At 38.8% G+C, this 18,065-nt stretch overlaps 1 protein-coding gene across 1 annotated transcript in view; it reads right to left on the minus strand.

Annotated features, from left to right (window-relative positions):
* LOC137870429 (collagen alpha-1(XXIV) chain-like) overlaps positions 1-18,065 on the minus strand; it is an 85,057-nt gene that overhangs the window by 45,314 nt on the left and 21,678 nt on the right. Inside the window, exons 5-15 of the mRNA XM_068707684.1 lie at positions 17,516-17,569; positions 13,047-13,100; positions 12,343-12,396; positions 8,370-8,414; positions 7,850-7,903; positions 7,351-7,395; positions 6,341-6,394; positions 5,515-5,559; positions 4,525-4,578; positions 3,865-3,909; positions 61-114 (exon numbers count right to left, since the gene is read on the minus strand). Coding sequence (XP_068563785.1) covers positions 61-114; positions 3,865-3,909; positions 4,525-4,578; positions 5,515-5,559; positions 6,341-6,394; positions 7,351-7,395; positions 7,850-7,903; positions 8,370-8,414; positions 12,343-12,396; positions 13,047-13,100; positions 17,516-17,569 — 558 coding nt within the window. The remainder of the gene's footprint in view (positions 1-60; positions 115-3,864; positions 3,910-4,524; positions 4,579-5,514; positions 5,560-6,340; positions 6,395-7,350; positions 7,396-7,849; positions 7,904-8,369; positions 8,415-12,342; positions 12,397-13,046; positions 13,101-17,515; positions 17,570-18,065) is intronic.

Below are 18,065 nucleotides of genomic sequence, written 5' to 3' on the forward strand. Positions count from 1 at the left end.
GGTACTGTACAGTATATCCCTAAAATTTAGAGCATTTGCAGTAGCCAATGTCTAACTTACCTGAGGCCCCACCAAACCAGGCAGTCCTCGCAGTCCCTCAGGCCCTGCCTCCCCCTGTGGAAAGAAGGAGGTACACAATAGAATTGATGTATCACAAATAAACAGAAACACACACACACACTTCTATACTGGCCAACGGTTGTTACCTGAGACTCAATGGCATATTTCACACTAAATGTTTCAGATTTCTTCTTGGCAGGGACGTTATTTTGACACGAACCCTATCTGCTGTTTTCAACACAGAGCATTCCTTATTGTCACAACCTTACAACACAACTAAGCTGTGTTGACAGTGTATCCAGTTGTTTTTTATGGATATGGGCTTGGCCGTGCTCACCACTTACAGCCAACAACATCCACTCCAATTGACAGACGCAAGGTGAGAATGGTCACTGATGGCCACTGATGAGGTGGTTTTCACTATGACTGCTGCAACCATGTCATTGGCAACTATGTTGCTGGCAATGAATCAATGGCAAACAACAATCTGCCAGCAAACAAAGTAAACAAATATATATTTATGTATATTTTGCTTTTCTATTTTTCAGTTTTGTTTTCTTGGGTTGTCTTGATGGGGTGAGGGAAGGGAGGAGGGGATATTTTAAAGACTGGAGGGGTTAATAAAAGCCCTTTGGCGGGCAGTTGATGAATATCATAATAAACGTGGACAAACAAGAATACCATGTTTGTATACGCATGCTAAAATGATCCATTTCCAGTATTAAAGATGTATGTAGAGGCGAATGATTTGCTATCATACTCAATCTAACCTAAAAGTTTATCACATTAGAAATATATGCAAAAAAAGCTTAAGTGAGACAGGCGAGTGAGAGGACATGGCTTAATTCTGTCATCAAGGGCATGTGGCTTCAGCTAGGAATCCATCTGGACCCTGTAAGGCTGGTGTTTGATGCTGCGGCTCCCCTGTGGTACTGCAACAGGACAGGCACAAATCAAACGCACTCTATCAAACGAAACTTTCAACAGAGAACACAAATGTCATACTGATAGGGGGACATAAGGCAAGAAAAAATTACGTTCCCCCAAAACTCGGGTGTCCACCAGCCCAGCTGAAGTGATCTGGTACATCAACATCCCACACTGCTGTCAAGATGTAGCCTGACTGCCAGGTGGTTTGACATCATCCAAACCATTATCTCCCCGCCACACTTAAGACAAGTGAGTTAAGACTTGACAGAATCCAGATTGGAGCATTCCTTTACCTCTTGTTTTAACACAACCACTGTAGCCTCAGAAAGGCCAATCAAGCACAAAATGTTTCAGCACCCAGTGTATCTATACTTGATTGTATCATATACTTGACACAACCTGTGAGTGTGGAAAGCACAATTGCATTACTACAGTATATAGTCAGGCCTCACCATACCACATGCAAATGATTAAAACAACTGGTTGAAGTAAAAGTGGTAAATCAGTAACACACACACACACACATAAAAAAAGTCCATAACATTTCAAACAACTGCATTCTGTCTCCACTATGTTTTTCATTCGGACTGTGAAAGAGTGTCTGGCTGCATCACATTTTGTTGAGTCACACACTGGCAAAGACATCAATTGCATACCAGAACGAACACTTGCTGCTCCGTTTCGGCTCTCCCACAGATTACTTAACTAAAGTTCTAACTTTGTCTAATTGCCTTTCAATAGACAAGTGAGCGCAACTGGAACCACAAGGGTGTGATTGACACTGGGAAGTGAAAATGAGTTTTAGATGTCAAATCAAAGTTCTTTGTGAGCCACTCCAAAATCACTCAGCCGGAAAGTTGACTAAATATGAATTACATCAAAGCTAGGATTAAGGAGGTGAAAGTATTTTGGCTCTCTTGTGTGATCACTCAAAAGTGCTTAAAGGAAATGATTTGTTGGTATAAATAATACAAGCAACCACTACATCAGCTTTAATCATTAATAATTAATTTCTCTGCTAATGATGAGAAATGTTGTAGTCTTTCAAAATCATCACTAACACATAATGTGCGATATAAACACATTTTGAAGCATTTTGGAGATGTGACCTCCTCACAACATAGGCAATGTCCATAAACATAATTTTACACTACATGCATATCATGATCCTATCATCAACTCTATACATTTATGAATGATCGATGGTGTTTCGATTTGTTCCACAAAAGCACTTGTGTAAGCACTGAATGTTAAAAAAAAAGTACAAGTAAGAACAGATTCAGCTTTTCCTTAGCGAGACCTGAATATTAAAAAAACACACACAAACTGTTTTAAAGAGCAAGAAAAGGAAGATTCCGGAAATGATATGACCAAAACTATTCTACCACAAACGACTCAGTGTCCACTCTTTCCAGACATCAACAAGGGAACTGTTTCTTTTTTTTTTTTTGGAAAATGGATTGCCAAGGCAGGCAATAAATTAACACCCACCACCTCATAATATTGTTTGGGATAACAGAGAAATGAGGCATATTTACTACTGTTTGCTGCCCATTCTTGTTTGCGAAGTGATTTATAGTGTCAGGTCAAGTGAAACCTGAGACATGAAGGTAAACTGTGGAGCAGAAAAACACATAAAAAGGTTTTCTACCAACGTCTTTTTAAATTAATCTGAAATGACAATGTTTTACTTTTGTAGATGTTCCTACCAATTTTTTACAACAACACATAGTGCCATATCCCATTCCATAAACTAGATTAATGTTAGTCTGCAACTCTGAAGTGACACACTGTGAAAAAACAAAGGAAAGTGTCTGCGTGTTTCATGTCTGACTGTGTCTGTAGTAAAGATGACTTACACCCAGTAGCTGAGGTGAAGGTTAAGGAAACGCCATCCATGCAGATGTTTTTGTGCACACGGTGATCCTTCAAGCACCCCAATAAATCCCCACACAATGAGGACAGCTAACCTGTGTAAATGAAGCTTGAAATGAGTACAGGACTGGTGCCATATACAGTTGTATCTATTTTTCTGACATGAACACTGGGATGTTTAGGAGACCTCTGTGAACTCAGACTTTTTAACAGTTGTATTGTGCAGTAAAAAAAAGAGAGCATGCTCTCTATAAGGTCTGTGACAATCTAGATGTTTGTCTCACTGCCATAAGAACACAGAGCCTCCCAAGTGGTTGTGCTGGTAACATTTAAACCTTCGGCAGCTAGACACTGGAGTTCTTTTTTTAATTTCCATTATTCACATTTGACATGCTTCCCTCAAACTGTATGTTAACCTTAAATATATTTACGGTATCTTCACTGTGCCCAACCATAAACAACTGTGTCAGTATAATGCACATCTCCGTCACTACACATGCAGGAAATCCGCCAAAATGTAAGTTTAAGTCTCTAAGTCAACTTTTTGGAGCCTTTTGCCTTTTTTTGCACTGTCATGCCCATGGACCTAGTAGTGCTGAGGATGCATGAGATGCAGCCAAAACAGTTTGATTCTTAATCCTGGCCTATTTATATTGTATTCCTTTGAGTACCTGTAGATTTTTTAGATTTCAGTAGTGGCTGTTGTTAACTGTAAGAAATGAGCTACTGCCATACAAAACAAGTACTCCAGGAAAATTCACATCTGTCACGCATGAAGAAACACAGCACATCTCGCTATCCATCATCCTAACCACAATCTAACCACTAGAGACAGACAAGCCGAAAGAAAGATGGACAGACTAGCAATCTTGGCAACAAGAACGAGAGACAGAAGCAGAACTGTGAACCAATTGAATGACAGATCAAAAATTTTACCTATTCGCCATGGGAAATGTAACACATTAATACAAATGATAACGTTGGAAAACTGATACTCACCCTCAGACCAGGAAAGCCACAAATGCCAATCCCACCAACAGGACCCTGTGAAACATCACAGCAACATCCTAAGTACACAGGACAGGACACTTACAGTATTACACATTCCTCATCCCAAAGGCTTCATTGGAAATACTGTAAGATCAACTTAATATTTTCATGTGCAAACATCTGAGATGACAAAGCATCTTAACATATCTATCTGAACCCAAAAACTAATAAATCAAGGCTGCTCAGTCATTCGTGTAATTGACAACTGATGACCATTTATCTGTATCCTTCTGTAAACACGCTTCAATAAACTATTAGTCCACCTTCTGTGATGCCAACTTTAGTTTTTTTAAATACAGACTTCATGTGAAAAGTTTATGTGTGTAAAAATCTTTTTACATACGTTTCAGTAGTGGATACAAAAGGCCTGAACATGCATGAAATGATTCACGCATAGTAATGTAAATAAGTTCATGCAGGAAATAGCCCAGTACTTTTACATCAATTTTACACACAGTCACTGATGAAAGAGGACAGGTAACAAGCAGGGAGAACTAGACTTCATAGATGGAGGACAGAAAGGCGAAATAACAGGCAGAGATAAATGAAAAGTGCAGAATAAAAAAAGAGGACGACTTAATTCACCAGGAGGCGGACAGGAGTTCTCACCTCATTGCCATCAGGACCAGGAGGCCCCCTCTCCCCCACATCTCCCACCACACCCTGTGGGAGAAGTACATCCACACTCATTAAGGTAAGTGCAACCACTGCCAATTATGCTGTCCACTTTGCAGTATAAAGCACCTCCATAAAGGTGAATGGACAGTCGTCTATTTAGCTTTTTCAACTTCCATACTGTTACTTAATTTCTATGTTTTATGTTATCCATGGCTTCCAACCTTTTCTTAATATATATAGCATTTAACATGCAATTTCCCAGAGTGATTGATCAAGATCAAATTTGCATTGACATGGTGTGAAAATAATACTTATTTAATGAAGCAAGATACGCCTGTCTATTGGTGAGCTTGTGGATGGGATTACAACAGCCCTGAGACCACAGACTTTGATCCAGTTAGCCAGACATCGCTAAACATTCCAGAAAAAAAACACTTTGGATCAAACAGACACTGGGCTCACTGCCCGCTTGGCAACTTCAACAGACAACCCAAGGCTTGTTTTTAAAACATTAACTTTTCACAGTGTGAGGTTCCGATCTTGACATTCCATTTGTATCTATCTCAATCTGTATTTCTTTTTAATGCCACCTGGGAACACACTTGGCATTGCAGGACCAATGCCAAAATACAGCCAGCCAACATTTCCAATGTGATTTGACACATCTTGTTAAATCATCTAAGGATTTATCTTGAGCACATTAACACCAAATGCAGCACACAAACTAATCAAATTGTCCCTGGGATTTTTGTGGATGTAGAGTACTGCTATTTTAAGAGTGTATAAACTGTATAAATTATCAGATGGATGACATTTTTATCCGTTTTTACAATCTCCCTGATTTGTCACACAAGATAACACAGATAATCATGCCTGCTGCTGTCTCCTCATAGCTATTGATAGATGACAACGGTATATATATTTTTTTGTCTGAAAGCAACTAGGACCTATGGCAGGAATGAAAAAAGAATTAATTATTACATGTCTTCCTTTGAGGCCAGGTTTTCCAAAAGGACCACGAATGCCCTAGAAAAGAAAAAAAAGTGGATAAGTGACTCAAATCTGCGTCATGAACCTGTGCTGCTATGAGGGAATTGGTTCTCTAATCTCCTGTATCGATCTGATTAATTTGTCTGAATAAAATGTACCACAGGAAAACTGCCCTCCTCTTATACAATGACAATTATAAAGAGATTTGTAATATGGCCAGGATGGCAGGATTCAAAAAATGTTTCACCACATTGAAAAAATGTTTCAATGTCGATTTTTTTCAAAAAGGATTTTCTTGAGACCGAAATATCACAAGAATGAAGAAAGGAGTGACGGCATTCAGGAATAGCCTGAATGGAAAATGTAAATTTCCTGTAATCTAATCATTCAAAACTGTAAATGCCAGCTTTAAATTACTGCTGCCAAGCACACTCTACTTTTACCTAATAGTTTGTTTTTTTAAAGGACACAAAAATGAACAAATGGCTGTGAGTAAAAAGATGATTTGACATACATCTGCAAGTACTAAGTAGCTCAACATATATAAAGATATATTAGAACAGAGCTGGCTGAAAAAATATTGATTATGGCAAAGTGCTAAAACCAAAAATATCAGGAAAGCTTGCATTTATCAAACCTCAATCAGGGAGGTACTAAGAATCAGACAAAGCAGGGGAGATAAAATGGAGAGCAAAAGTGGGAAGACATCAAATAGAGGACATTATTAGAGATGAATGTGATTAGTAATAGGAACGAGAAAGTCCTAGTACACAGGAATAGTGTATAAAAAGACCTTGGCATCATGTGCATCACTCACTTTGTCCCCCTCTAGCCCCAGTGGCCCAGCAATGCCTGGAGGCCCAATGAAACCCTGGAAATCAGCAATATTTCACATCAAAATACTGTCTGAACATTACAACTACACATTTTTCAGCAGCGTGATACAGTATCTCATTAAAACATTCCTCAACACAATACTTCTATTTAGCATGCACACAGCACATTGCTCATGAACTTTGTTATAAAATCTGATATGATAAATGATTGAGGTCTTCTTTCCTACCTTTGCTCACACATTGCTGCATATCTTGTGTGTTAGCGCTTCCTGTCGATCAGTGAATAGTGTGAAACCATTGGCAAGGATCTACAGTATATTGCGTCCCTGGCATAAGTGAGCCTGAATGTGTGTCCTTCTACATGTACACAACAGCCACATTATAATATTTTTTATGTAAAACACTGAAATATGTTAGATGTGCTGTCATTATGGACATGATGACTATGAAATTTTTTTAGGCACCAATACCTTGGCTGTAGTGTAGTGTCATAAGATGTAGTCAGTGTGTATGAGAAATTTGCACAAACCCGTCTCCTTCTTTTGCTCTTTTACACACTCTCACATTCAAATCTTATAAGTGTAACACCTGTCTCTGTGGCTCTTTTTCACATTGCATGCCTCACTCTGACATAGTAATCCCAGCTATCCTCTTTCTCTGAGCTGCAATGCTCCACTTAAGTCCCTTGTCTCACTAGCTGATTTGACCCCTGTCCGTCTGTTTTAATATTTTCTCCCATCTGCTTGTATTCCATCCTCTTCTCATTCTTCTGTTCTCCTGTTTTGGGGCATTCTTGCTTGCCCAGACCGGCCCCCAGAAGCAGGCTCTCATCAGGCAGTATGTCAGAAATACAACTCAGATTCAGAGCAGCCTCTCTGGAACGAGGCTGTCGGCCTGACACTGTGCTAATCCTTTCAGGAAATTAAGTGTTCCATCCAGCGCTGCAAAAGAAAAGAGGGGAGAATGAGAGCAAAGAGCAACTTGTACTTACACGGACACCTTTAGGCCCTGGGTTACCTTGTGGCCCAGCTAAGCCCTGCAAAAAAAGAAGGACTCAGGTGAATTGTGATTTCACATGGTGAGAGAAACATAAACACATCAGACTCTACATGGACTGAAAGACAGCTAAAAGAAAATATGTTTTTTTATACTTTAAATTGGACTTTATATTTTCTCGTCCACACTGCACATGGTTTAAGTGCACAGACTGCAAACATGAAAATACATCATGAAACCAATTAAATTGAATAATAGCTTTCATTGTAAACTATATTTTCCAATACACTGTAAGGGAAATAGCAGTATTTTACCGCTTACTTCCGAATCCAAAATGGGTAAGAAACGTGCATAGGAAAGCAGAAAGAAGTGTGCATTATGCAGTTAGCATTATCATTGCTGTGTATTTTCTGTAGAGTTCTTGATAGAACAACAAAGAATCTAAGAGGATCGATGGAGAAACTGAAAGCGTATTTTTGTATTTTTCACTGCACCTGCCTGCCAGGGTAACCTGCAGCCCCGGCTTCCCCTGGAGGTCCTGGAATGCCCTGCAGCAGAGAGAAAGAGGAAGAGAGAAAGAGAGAGAGATGAATGAACGGTGAATAGGGAGATTAGATGGATGGATAAAGTGAAAGAGGAGACACACAGACCTCTACTAGCATTGCCAACTGAGGAATAAAACAAGCACTGTTCATGTTCATTCTGGACAGCCTCCTCCAAGACAACCCTGTCTATTAACTGTACCTTTCTGCAGCCCTCCAACCCACTCCTCCCTCACTGGCTCACTCTGCTGTTTTTCCGCTCAGTGTTAAAATGACTCTTTGTATTTTAATTAAACATTCAGCTGATACACAATTCAAAACAATGGTTTTAAAATGTTGTTGATCAATGCTTGATATTACTTTACCAGGTGCTTGGATTTGGACCACAGCCATGGCCACAGCTGTTGTAGACACAGAGGAATAATAAAACTCTTTCTCTTGCTTACACACACACGCAGACATCACAACTTACTTGTTCTCCTGGCAGTCCGGCAGACCCTGGATAACCTTTAAGACCCTTGAAAATGGAATAAAACAAATGTATTTTGAGTAGATTTCCCCAAAAAACACAAAACACCATAGACATTAACAAACTGAGTCTTCAGTCATGCTGTGACTCTATGAGGTTGTACTACATGCTGCACAGCTGAGCTAAATGCTCATGTCAGCATGTTAACATGCTCAAAATGGCAACGCTGACATGCTAATGCTTAGCAAGTACAATGTTTACCATGCTAGCAGGCTAAGATCTGTCAATTAGAACTAAACACAAAATAAAGCTGAGGCTGATGGAGGGCTGAAGTGTTGGTCTGATTAAATTTTTTGGTGGCTTTACACAAAAGTCAGTTAATGTCAGTCAACAGTTGTCAAGACTTTCCCACAAAACCTCATGTTGGTGCTAGAGACAGAGGAAAAGCCAGAGCATCACTAAAGTCATAAGGATTCATTCTCTGGGGACCATGAATGTCTGTAAAAAGTTTCATGGCAATTCATGAAATAGCATTGCACTAGCATTGCTAATAATGTAAAAAAACAGGAAGAACAAACAATCAAACAATTAAAGACTTGCTTCAATGTGACATTTAGTGAATCATTTGATAGAGAACTGCAGAGTTTGCTTTTCTTATTGCACATCTCAATAAAGCTCTTTTGAACTTTGAATTATCTGCATTTGTGGCTTGCATCGATCCTGGATTGAGACACCTGAGGCATGTGAAGGGATGTAGGAATAGCCTGGATACTCTTTCCTGCAGCCATCATTTTGGTATTACCCTTAAGGTCAAAGGTCACAGTAAATGATCTCTGAACACAGATGGTGTGATTCTGACTGCAAATCCCCATGCATGCAAGACTGACATTCAAAATGTGTTAGATGGTCAGTGTTAAAATCCATATAGTTTGCACTCTCTGTTATTGTTGTGCAGAGACTGGGAAGGAGATAGAGAGCAGGAAGATTGGTGGTGGTGTGTGGGCATGTGTGTGCATCAGATTGAATTGTGAGAATACAATAAATCTGTTTAGATGTTTCATTTCCTATTTCAAAAATAGAAACTGCATTTGTTCTGTTTACCTTGTGTAGTGTTTTGAGGAACTAGTCCATGACCAATTCTGTGTTCTGACTGAATGGTTGCAGAGTACAGTGTGGTTGAGGTTAAAAGGAAACTGACATGACTAAAACCTAAAAAGAAAATCTATAAAATAAATTGCTCATTCTAATCCACTGTCAGTTTTGTGCTACCGCCAAACTCTGCTAGTTCCTTTGCTAAACAGGCAATTCTTTATAAACTAAACAACATTTATTGTTCGGTAAATCCAAGCTTCTCTTAAGCCCTTTTATTTTTCCATTTTAATTGATTATCAACAACAGATGTTAACAAACACAAGGTCAAAGCCTAGGTCATCGTCTTTTTGGGGAAGCAAGACACCTTCTCGCACGGTACCATTGACTCCGTCGTGTGCTTCCAAGGTTGTGACACATGAACCTTCACACTCTATAAGGCCAACTTGGGGGTAAATAGCATAGGACCCGAGCCATTCATTTCCTCTGGAAATACTTGAGAGGGCACAGTTCATGTGCTGGGCACATTAGATTCAGCTACTGCAAACACTGGGATGGCCTCCTGGGAGGCAAGGTGAAGGCCAGCTATGTGGAGACAAGACTCAAAGCTTCAATAAGAGGCAACTAGGACTACTGTGTAGATATAGCCAAGGCAGCAGTGCAATCTGCTATAACAGATTAAGTCTGTTCTGTAAAGCCACAAGCTCAGTTCTAGTCACAGCTATGCTGAACACAGCAACAGCAATGTACAATTTTGAGGAAGAAATTAAACGCAATACAGCAAAACAGAACAAATCTGAGTTAACAGATAAAGGGCTTGAGAGTGCCTGTGAATATGTGCACACTGGTGGATATAGGAAGAATGGCAATGTCCTGCATTTTATTGATAGCAGCATCCTTGAAATACTCCTTCTTAGGCATGACAATTAATGACCTAAGGAGGCATGGGATATTATGCATGTCATTGACCTCCTAACCCTGGGCAGTGTGCTTTTCCTCTTTTGGAAGACCTTTGACCTCAAAGCATATCAAATTTAAGCGTGGCAGCACCACATCTTAACAGCCAGGTTTGAGGCTCTGAGAGAGAGGGGCAACAACACAGACAGAGATGTATGCAAAGACAGAAGTATGCAAAGATAGTGATGAAGAAAACAAAGTGTAGGGAAGATATACGAAAAAAGAAAGCAAGCAAGAAAAAGTTATTGGTTTCTATGAATGTTTTTTTCTATTGAGCTTAAAAGAAATAATGAAGACAGGCAGAGAGCAGGGTGGGCTGTCTCTGACAGGGTAACCTAATACTGACCACATCAGGCCACAAGAGGCCTCAGCTAACGTCTGTGGCTGACACTTAGGGGAGAACACAGTGGGAACACTGATACAGTATGTGTGTGTGTGTGTGTGTGTGTGTGTGTGTGTGTGTGTGTGTGTGTGTGTGTGTGTGTGTGTGTGTGTGTGTGTGTGCGCACGCATAAGCAAAGTATGTTTGCGCGTGTGTTTGAATGCATGCTCTTAACTCTTGAACTTCCTCTTTAACCAACCTTTAACTTGTATGAACTAATAATATGTGTGCCTCCTCATGCCTAATTAATGCAGATGATTAAAAGACAAAGCTGCTGTTATAAAGGTGATGAAAAATGCTGTTTTAAAAGTAAAATATAAGAAGCAATGTTATAGGGCTGGGACGATATGATTATCTCCCACTTTGATATGATCAAAACACTGCTGATTTGATATCTATTGCAATTTTGCAAGTCTTATTAAGATACATACATTATTAAGATTCATTGCGATTTTTGTTTACTGTTTTAACAGTAGTAAAAATAAAAACAAGAGAAAGTTGAATTATACAATTCTAGTGACTTTTACTCTGGAAAATCTCTATGTTGATACAGCAAAACTCTTTGACTTTCTTCTTGTGAATATAATCTAATTAATCTTATTTACATATATTTATTTAACCTTTGTTATCACCTTATTTTGAAAACCAGACATAGTCACACGTGTATGCTATGGCTAACTTTGCCCGAACCATCAGTCTGTCGGCTCAGCATCAGCTCCATTCTCTTTATACATTTATGGTCAGCTCAATCTGGGCAGTTTGAATGCTTTTGACATGCATGTCAGTATATGGGTGCACTTAATTTGTAGCATCGGCTGATTTGACCGTGGAGATGCGAGGAACGACTGGCTTGACTGCACGTTCCGCAATAGAGTACTGCAGGAATGAGCCCTATTACCCGAACATAGTTAGCATTTTTGGATCTCTTGTCTTGAAGTCAGTGGATTTTTTGAATAGATTTTTGGTTAGATGTCGGAAATAACTTTATAAATTTTTTTATTAAAATTAAAATTAAATAAATTAAATAACTAGATTAGCTTTTACATGGCTAAATGACACTACAAAACTTAATTGCACCATCTGCTCAGCCTTTACAGCCTCGTGGTGTACACTCAAACTAATGCTACTGTGGTGTAGTTTATCTCGAATCGTCCGCTGTTATGTGCTTTCTCGCTTCAGCTGAAACGGATATAACGACATATGACGTTACTCAGGCGACAACAACAAAAGCGGTAACATCCTTCTACTTTTGCATAGACTAAAATGAGGCAATTACATCAATTCAGGCACTAAAACAGTGATTATAAACACAAAATAACAATACACAGGTAAATCGTTTTTATCCACCCCTACAATCTAATAGTTTTTTTGATAATTATCAAACTGAGTTACTTGGACACATCAAACAAAAATAGTTTCTATTATATATATATATATATATATATATATATATATATATATATATATATATAGTTTCTGAGCAGCATCAGCTGCCGCTTTAAAAATAACAAAAAAAGATAGAAGATAAATAAAAAACTAAAATCTTACCATTGGACCTGGAAATCCATCTAGTCCAGGCAGACCTGGTGAACCTCTGTCACCCTGTTGTGACAAATGTTACAAATGTTACAAATGTTAATGTTATGACACATGTTACATGTTTGGTTTTAAAGAGAGGGAGACACGATGACAGTGTTTCTTAGCACAAAGCATTAAAGCTTGAAGGGAAAAGGATACTTTTGGAGCTTAATTAGTTCAAGACATTTAGCTCTGCTGCTCAAGAAAATCATAACTGTGATGATGTTTGGAAGAAAAAGAGACAAGGATAGAGAGAGAGTAGAGAGTAAGAGAAACCAGCTGTGTTGAAGCCAGACAAATGAATGATAATAGAGTCACAAATGCAGAAAGGGGGATTTGAATGAAATCATATGTACAGAAAATGGTTAATTAGATGAAATAAAAAAATCTGTTTTTCATCATCCACATATTAGAACGCGTTAAGTGACTAATCATATACAGTATATATAAACTGTTATAATCTACTGATCTGAACAAACATTTCAGGATTCTTTTCACAATATCTTTGCCCATATTAGGATAAATGAAATCAAAAGCAGAGATAAAAAGCAGCCATTGGGCAGAGATTAAGTGTCTGTGTGACCAGCTCAGGTAAAATGCCTCAAGATAAGAATCACTGTCAAACGACTAAAGGCTTTGTTGCTTGACACAGAGACACGTGGAAGAGTTCTTACCTTCTCTCCTGGTGGAGCCTGGCCTGGAGACAGCCCTGGGTCTCCCTTTGAGCCCTAGAATAGAAACAGGGTCACAGGATAAGGGATGACTTCGGCAACTAAATTATTTTGGCAGCACCAGATTTTTCAAATGATGGTTATTCTCAAAAAAAATAATCAATTCATCAATCATTTCTGAATACAGTCATGAAACATCTATTATATTTTATAAAATAACTGAAAGATGTTTATTTTAGAAGTACAATAATTGTGAGTAAGCAAGTAAATTAAATCAGATGAATTTGCATGTTTTCTCTTTCTCATAATTTGTACTGCTTCTCCCATTATCTCTTTGGCTATAGCCAAGCGGCAAAATCTGTGGCATTGTGCAGAGGCCAATGTGGAGATGCCTTGAGATGCAGCTCCTCTAATGGTAGCAAGATGCTAGTGCCACAAAAATATTCAACTTTATTGAAGTCAACAGATCCCAAACTTTTCTAAAAATAGACAGGACAGTTAAGTGGCTAGCTGTGATGAACACTACTACACTGCTGTTCAAATTAGGATATTGTGGCTCCAAGTTGTAGAAGTCATTGCAGAGTTGCCATCCACATTTCTGCTCAGTGTAACACTAAGCAATGAAGTACAAATGCCTTTGAGGATCCAGACCTCACTCAGTTTCTGTGTCATCCCAGACCACATGTGTTATTCCCACAAGGCAGAAGACAAATCAAAGAGTCTGCCAGAATGGAGCTGATGGTAAGTGCATTTCCACAGAACAGCAATATTACATTTCAAAAGCCAGAGATCGTCTGGCCTTTCTTCTTAAACTGATGAGGATAGGGTCATAAAATATTTTCTATTGTCAGACATCTAAAAATGTTGTTAAAACTCAAACATTCTTACAGATAGAGCTGCATCTACAGACGTGATACGGCATGACAAAACAGCAGTCTATTTCAGCACAATTAATTAACAGACTGAGCAATATGGACCAAAAAATATTCTCTGTATTTTTAGGCTAAATGGCAATACACAATATATATCTCGGTATTTCTACCTAAGTGGGGTAAATGTTCAGTTGAAAGTCAAAGCCACATGTGGCTTTTATTAAAACAGACATCATATCACATGACATGGTTAAGCTATGTTTGAGGACTGCTTTAATTTAAATAAATTCAACAGTGTAATCGTGCATTTTTCAACAAGTTGTTGTTAGATAACTCATCTAAAGAGTTATTGTGAAATGAATGTTATTTTGCTAAATAGACTAGTCCTTGCTTAAGTTGCATCCCAAGAGAATCATGAACATGCCCACATCCTCAAATGTTGGCTTTGAGGAGCAACAATGCTTATTCTAAACTGAAAATGTAATCCTACAGTGAAAACTAAACTATCAAACCTAAGGTCTGATTACCAGTCTGCTTTTAGTGCATCCACCTTTCTCTCTGTTGCTCGTCCACACAGCTATGCCCATACATCACTCTTAAAACATACAAATCAAACTGCATCCACACCCTACAAATACAAGATCTGAACATGTTTAATACACATATACAGGAAAATATACGTATCACAACATCAAACTTTATTGATATAAATGGGATTGTCTCATCCTATATCTCGTTTGAGAATCTATCATAATTGTGCTCATCAGGAACACAAGTGAACATTAATAAAAACGGGTTTGGAAAGTAAGATAACACGTCAAAGAAGTGTCAATCAATAGATTTTAATATATTCTTTGATTGTTCAAAATGTGGTTTGTACATGTGATGAGGTGTGCAGTAGCAAGGACTTCTGAATATAAAAGATAAAAAAAACCTTTCAGCTGATTCTGGTGTGGCGTGCTAAGCCATTGTTTGTCCATACATTTTTCTCAGTAGATTTTGAGCATCATGTTTCCATAGTTTTGACTGATAGCCAGTGAGGCATAGAAAAGCTTGGGGGTGAGAGAGCAGACGTTCTATCACAGCATAATACCAGGGTTCCTTTCTGTTTGAAAAAGTCAGCAGTGCATGAAGCAGACTAAAAAGATCTTTTAAGTTCAGCAAGCTTATTGTCATAACACTTCAGACTGTGCTTAAAACACGTCAACTAAGCTCAGCTTCAGGGACTATACAACTTTGTATTCGTCCTAGTAACCAAACACATTTCAACAAGAGATATTTTTCCAAACTGAGACAAAGAGTCTCTCAATCTCTATCCCGCCTCCACAATGGGGTTGGGGGTGTGAGGATGACTCACTGACCGGTCACTACGGTATTAGATACGCTGATTTTGTTTTTCTATGTGTACAAACCAATGTGGGTCTACAAGCTGAAGGAACAGCGAGCAAGCAGGTGGCCCCATATTTCACCAATCAGACGCCCTCGGCCAAAAGCGCACAGTGTCCCAGCAAGGTCAAGGGTGACACAGAACAAATACATCTATGTTGATGTGCTGTTTGACTAATCAAGGAGGAAAACAGACCATTCCTCTCTTTATGTGCGTGAGGTGAGGTAGACAAAGAGATTCATAAAAAGTACTTCCATATACTGTATTTGTCTTGTCATTAGCTATGAAGTATATGTATTACAATTCCAAATGAAGAGCTATCCACGTATAAGCAAACAGTTTCACATAAAAAGACAAAGGAGGGGAGGGTGGACCATCCACTTGTCCATTGTTTCAGCTTTTATAGTGTGACTGTTCCCTAACTGACTGCATGCTGTATTCAGCCACTCTGTAGTAGCCAGTCGGGACCACAGTCACCACAACCATCAGCCCACATCCTTGCTCAGTTGTACCAAAGTATCCTTTTCATCTCGTCCCATGCTGGGAAAAACTTACCAAAGATTTAAAAATGCCTATTTTTCATATGAAGTCTCATGGAGCAAGGACTAGCCCCATTATGCCATGGTGAAAGCCCGGCTTACAACAATATCTGCTATGGGGTCTGTAATTTAGGCCAACAACCATCCTTGTCTCCTCCAGCCTTTCCTGCTGCACTGTGAGAACACAACGGCTCATTTATATCAGTCTTACCTACTTCTGGCTGTATCTGGTTTAATCCCACTTGCACCGTTTTAAATAACAGAGATTGGCTCATTATCTGCTACAATTAATTCCTTTTGATGAAAACTTTAACTACAGCAGAGTAGACTTAGTGTCAAAGGTTTAAAAGACATTAAGTGACCTGGTAAGATCACTACAACAGAGTCTTGCAGAGAAAACAACATGAGCAGCAGAGATTTCCTGATGAGGTTCTGAAAAACAACCCGAGCCAAGCATGGGAGGCTTGACAAATTCAGGCAAGAGTCACACACATTTCACATACAGGATCTGAGTTTCGTGCCGAAAGTATAAATACTCATTCTAAACATCAGATGTCAGTGACAAACAATATTCAACTTAAAAGGATATATTGATTACAATGAATACAGACAGACAGACAGACAGACAGACAGACTGACAGACTGACAGACAGACTGTTTGCCTGCCTGTGAGAGGAGATGGCTCTTGATTACAAATGACAAAAACAGACAATTTGATCAGAAAGGCATCAAAGACTTGGCATCAAGCTAGATGCAATATCATTTGATTACTCGCAGTAATGACATTGCCATCTCATGTTCTTGGTTGTGTTTTTTTCGGTGGTGATGATCGGCAGGCCAGCATGTTCAATGACAATACACATCCTCAGGCAGTAGAGAGATCAGGCTGTCATCCCCTTCTTTGAAATCTTAATTTTATAGTCCAATAATGACTCCCAAATCCAACCAACCGTGCCATTATTAACAATGGTGCTATCATATTCATCACCACTTCTTAGATGTCAAATTCTAGGTTTTGAAAATAAATTGAAGATTTTAACTTTTGCTGCAGACTGCCACAATATCAACCATCTGGTTAAAGCCCCATGTGTTCTTTGTGACTTGCATTGTTCTGATTTTTAAAAATTTCACAACAAAATTATTTGTCTCAATTCAACTGTAATTTCATTAGAGTAGAATACATATGGGGCCCTAAATTAAAAAAATACATGACCATGGAATTTTCCGTGTCTTTAGACACGCAGTATTGCAAACATATGCACATTTGTTTCTGCTACCAATTGAAACTACCAACTACCAATTGAAATTTTGTAAACTTTTATGAATGTGTACAAATTTGTCAGCTTTGTGTTAATAATCAGCCTTTGCAATGTTATGTATCCTTCAATTTTCACAAATTGTAGATGTCTTCTACACCAGCCTCATACATCAGTATGAGTGTATGAATGGGAAACAGTTATACACACACTAATAATAATAATAATAATAATAATAATAATAATAATAAGGGTATTTTTTCTGTGTTGAATTTGCTCTCCTTGTAGCTTGATTAAGCATGTTATCAAGTAGGGAATTAAGGGGGGATTAGCTCTCTGAGAGTTCACTCAAACAGCAGAGCCTTTTCTGCCAAATGTAACTGTTTATATCTCCCTACCATGGGAGAAGGCCACTCACCTTGGGCCCAGGTGGTCCAGGCTGTCCTGGGCTTCCATGTGGACCGGTGGGACCCTGGAAGAGAGTGAGAGAGAGAGAGAGAGAGAGAGAGAGAGAGAGAGAGAGAGAGAGAGAGAGAGAGAGAGAGAGCATGACATTAAATGGCTGTGCATTGTTGAAAGCAACAGTCCAGTACTGACTTGGGGCTCTTCCCATTTCTCAATTTTGTAGCTCCTCATCTCCTCACTCCACGATCTTCCGGCTTGCGCCCAGTAAATTGATCTCTGCACTTCATCTTGAAGCCTAGAATGCATTTCAGGGGGCAAGGATTGAGAGGGAGGCTTGCCAGAGGAGCTATTAGTGAAAATACAGTTTTATCCATTGCGGAAGATCATCTTAAAAAAAAAAATAGTATTATTTGATCAAACTCTCTGCCCTTCACCATTTGTGTAGCGAGGCGACATTTCACCATGATATTACTTGTGTTTTTATCTTTGAATGTACACTACAACAAATTCAACTGCTATTATCGTGACATGATGTTTAAAAGTGTAAACAGCTGTTAACGGCA

The sequence above is a fragment of the Cebidichthys violaceus genome, unplaced genomic scaffold (assembly GCF_023349555.1).
Source record: "Cebidichthys violaceus isolate CVI_PGR_0920_01 unplaced genomic scaffold, fCebVio1.0.p SCAF_13, whole genome shotgun sequence".
Lineage (NCBI taxonomy): Eukaryota > Metazoa > Chordata > Actinopteri > Perciformes > Stichaeidae > Cebidichthys > Cebidichthys violaceus.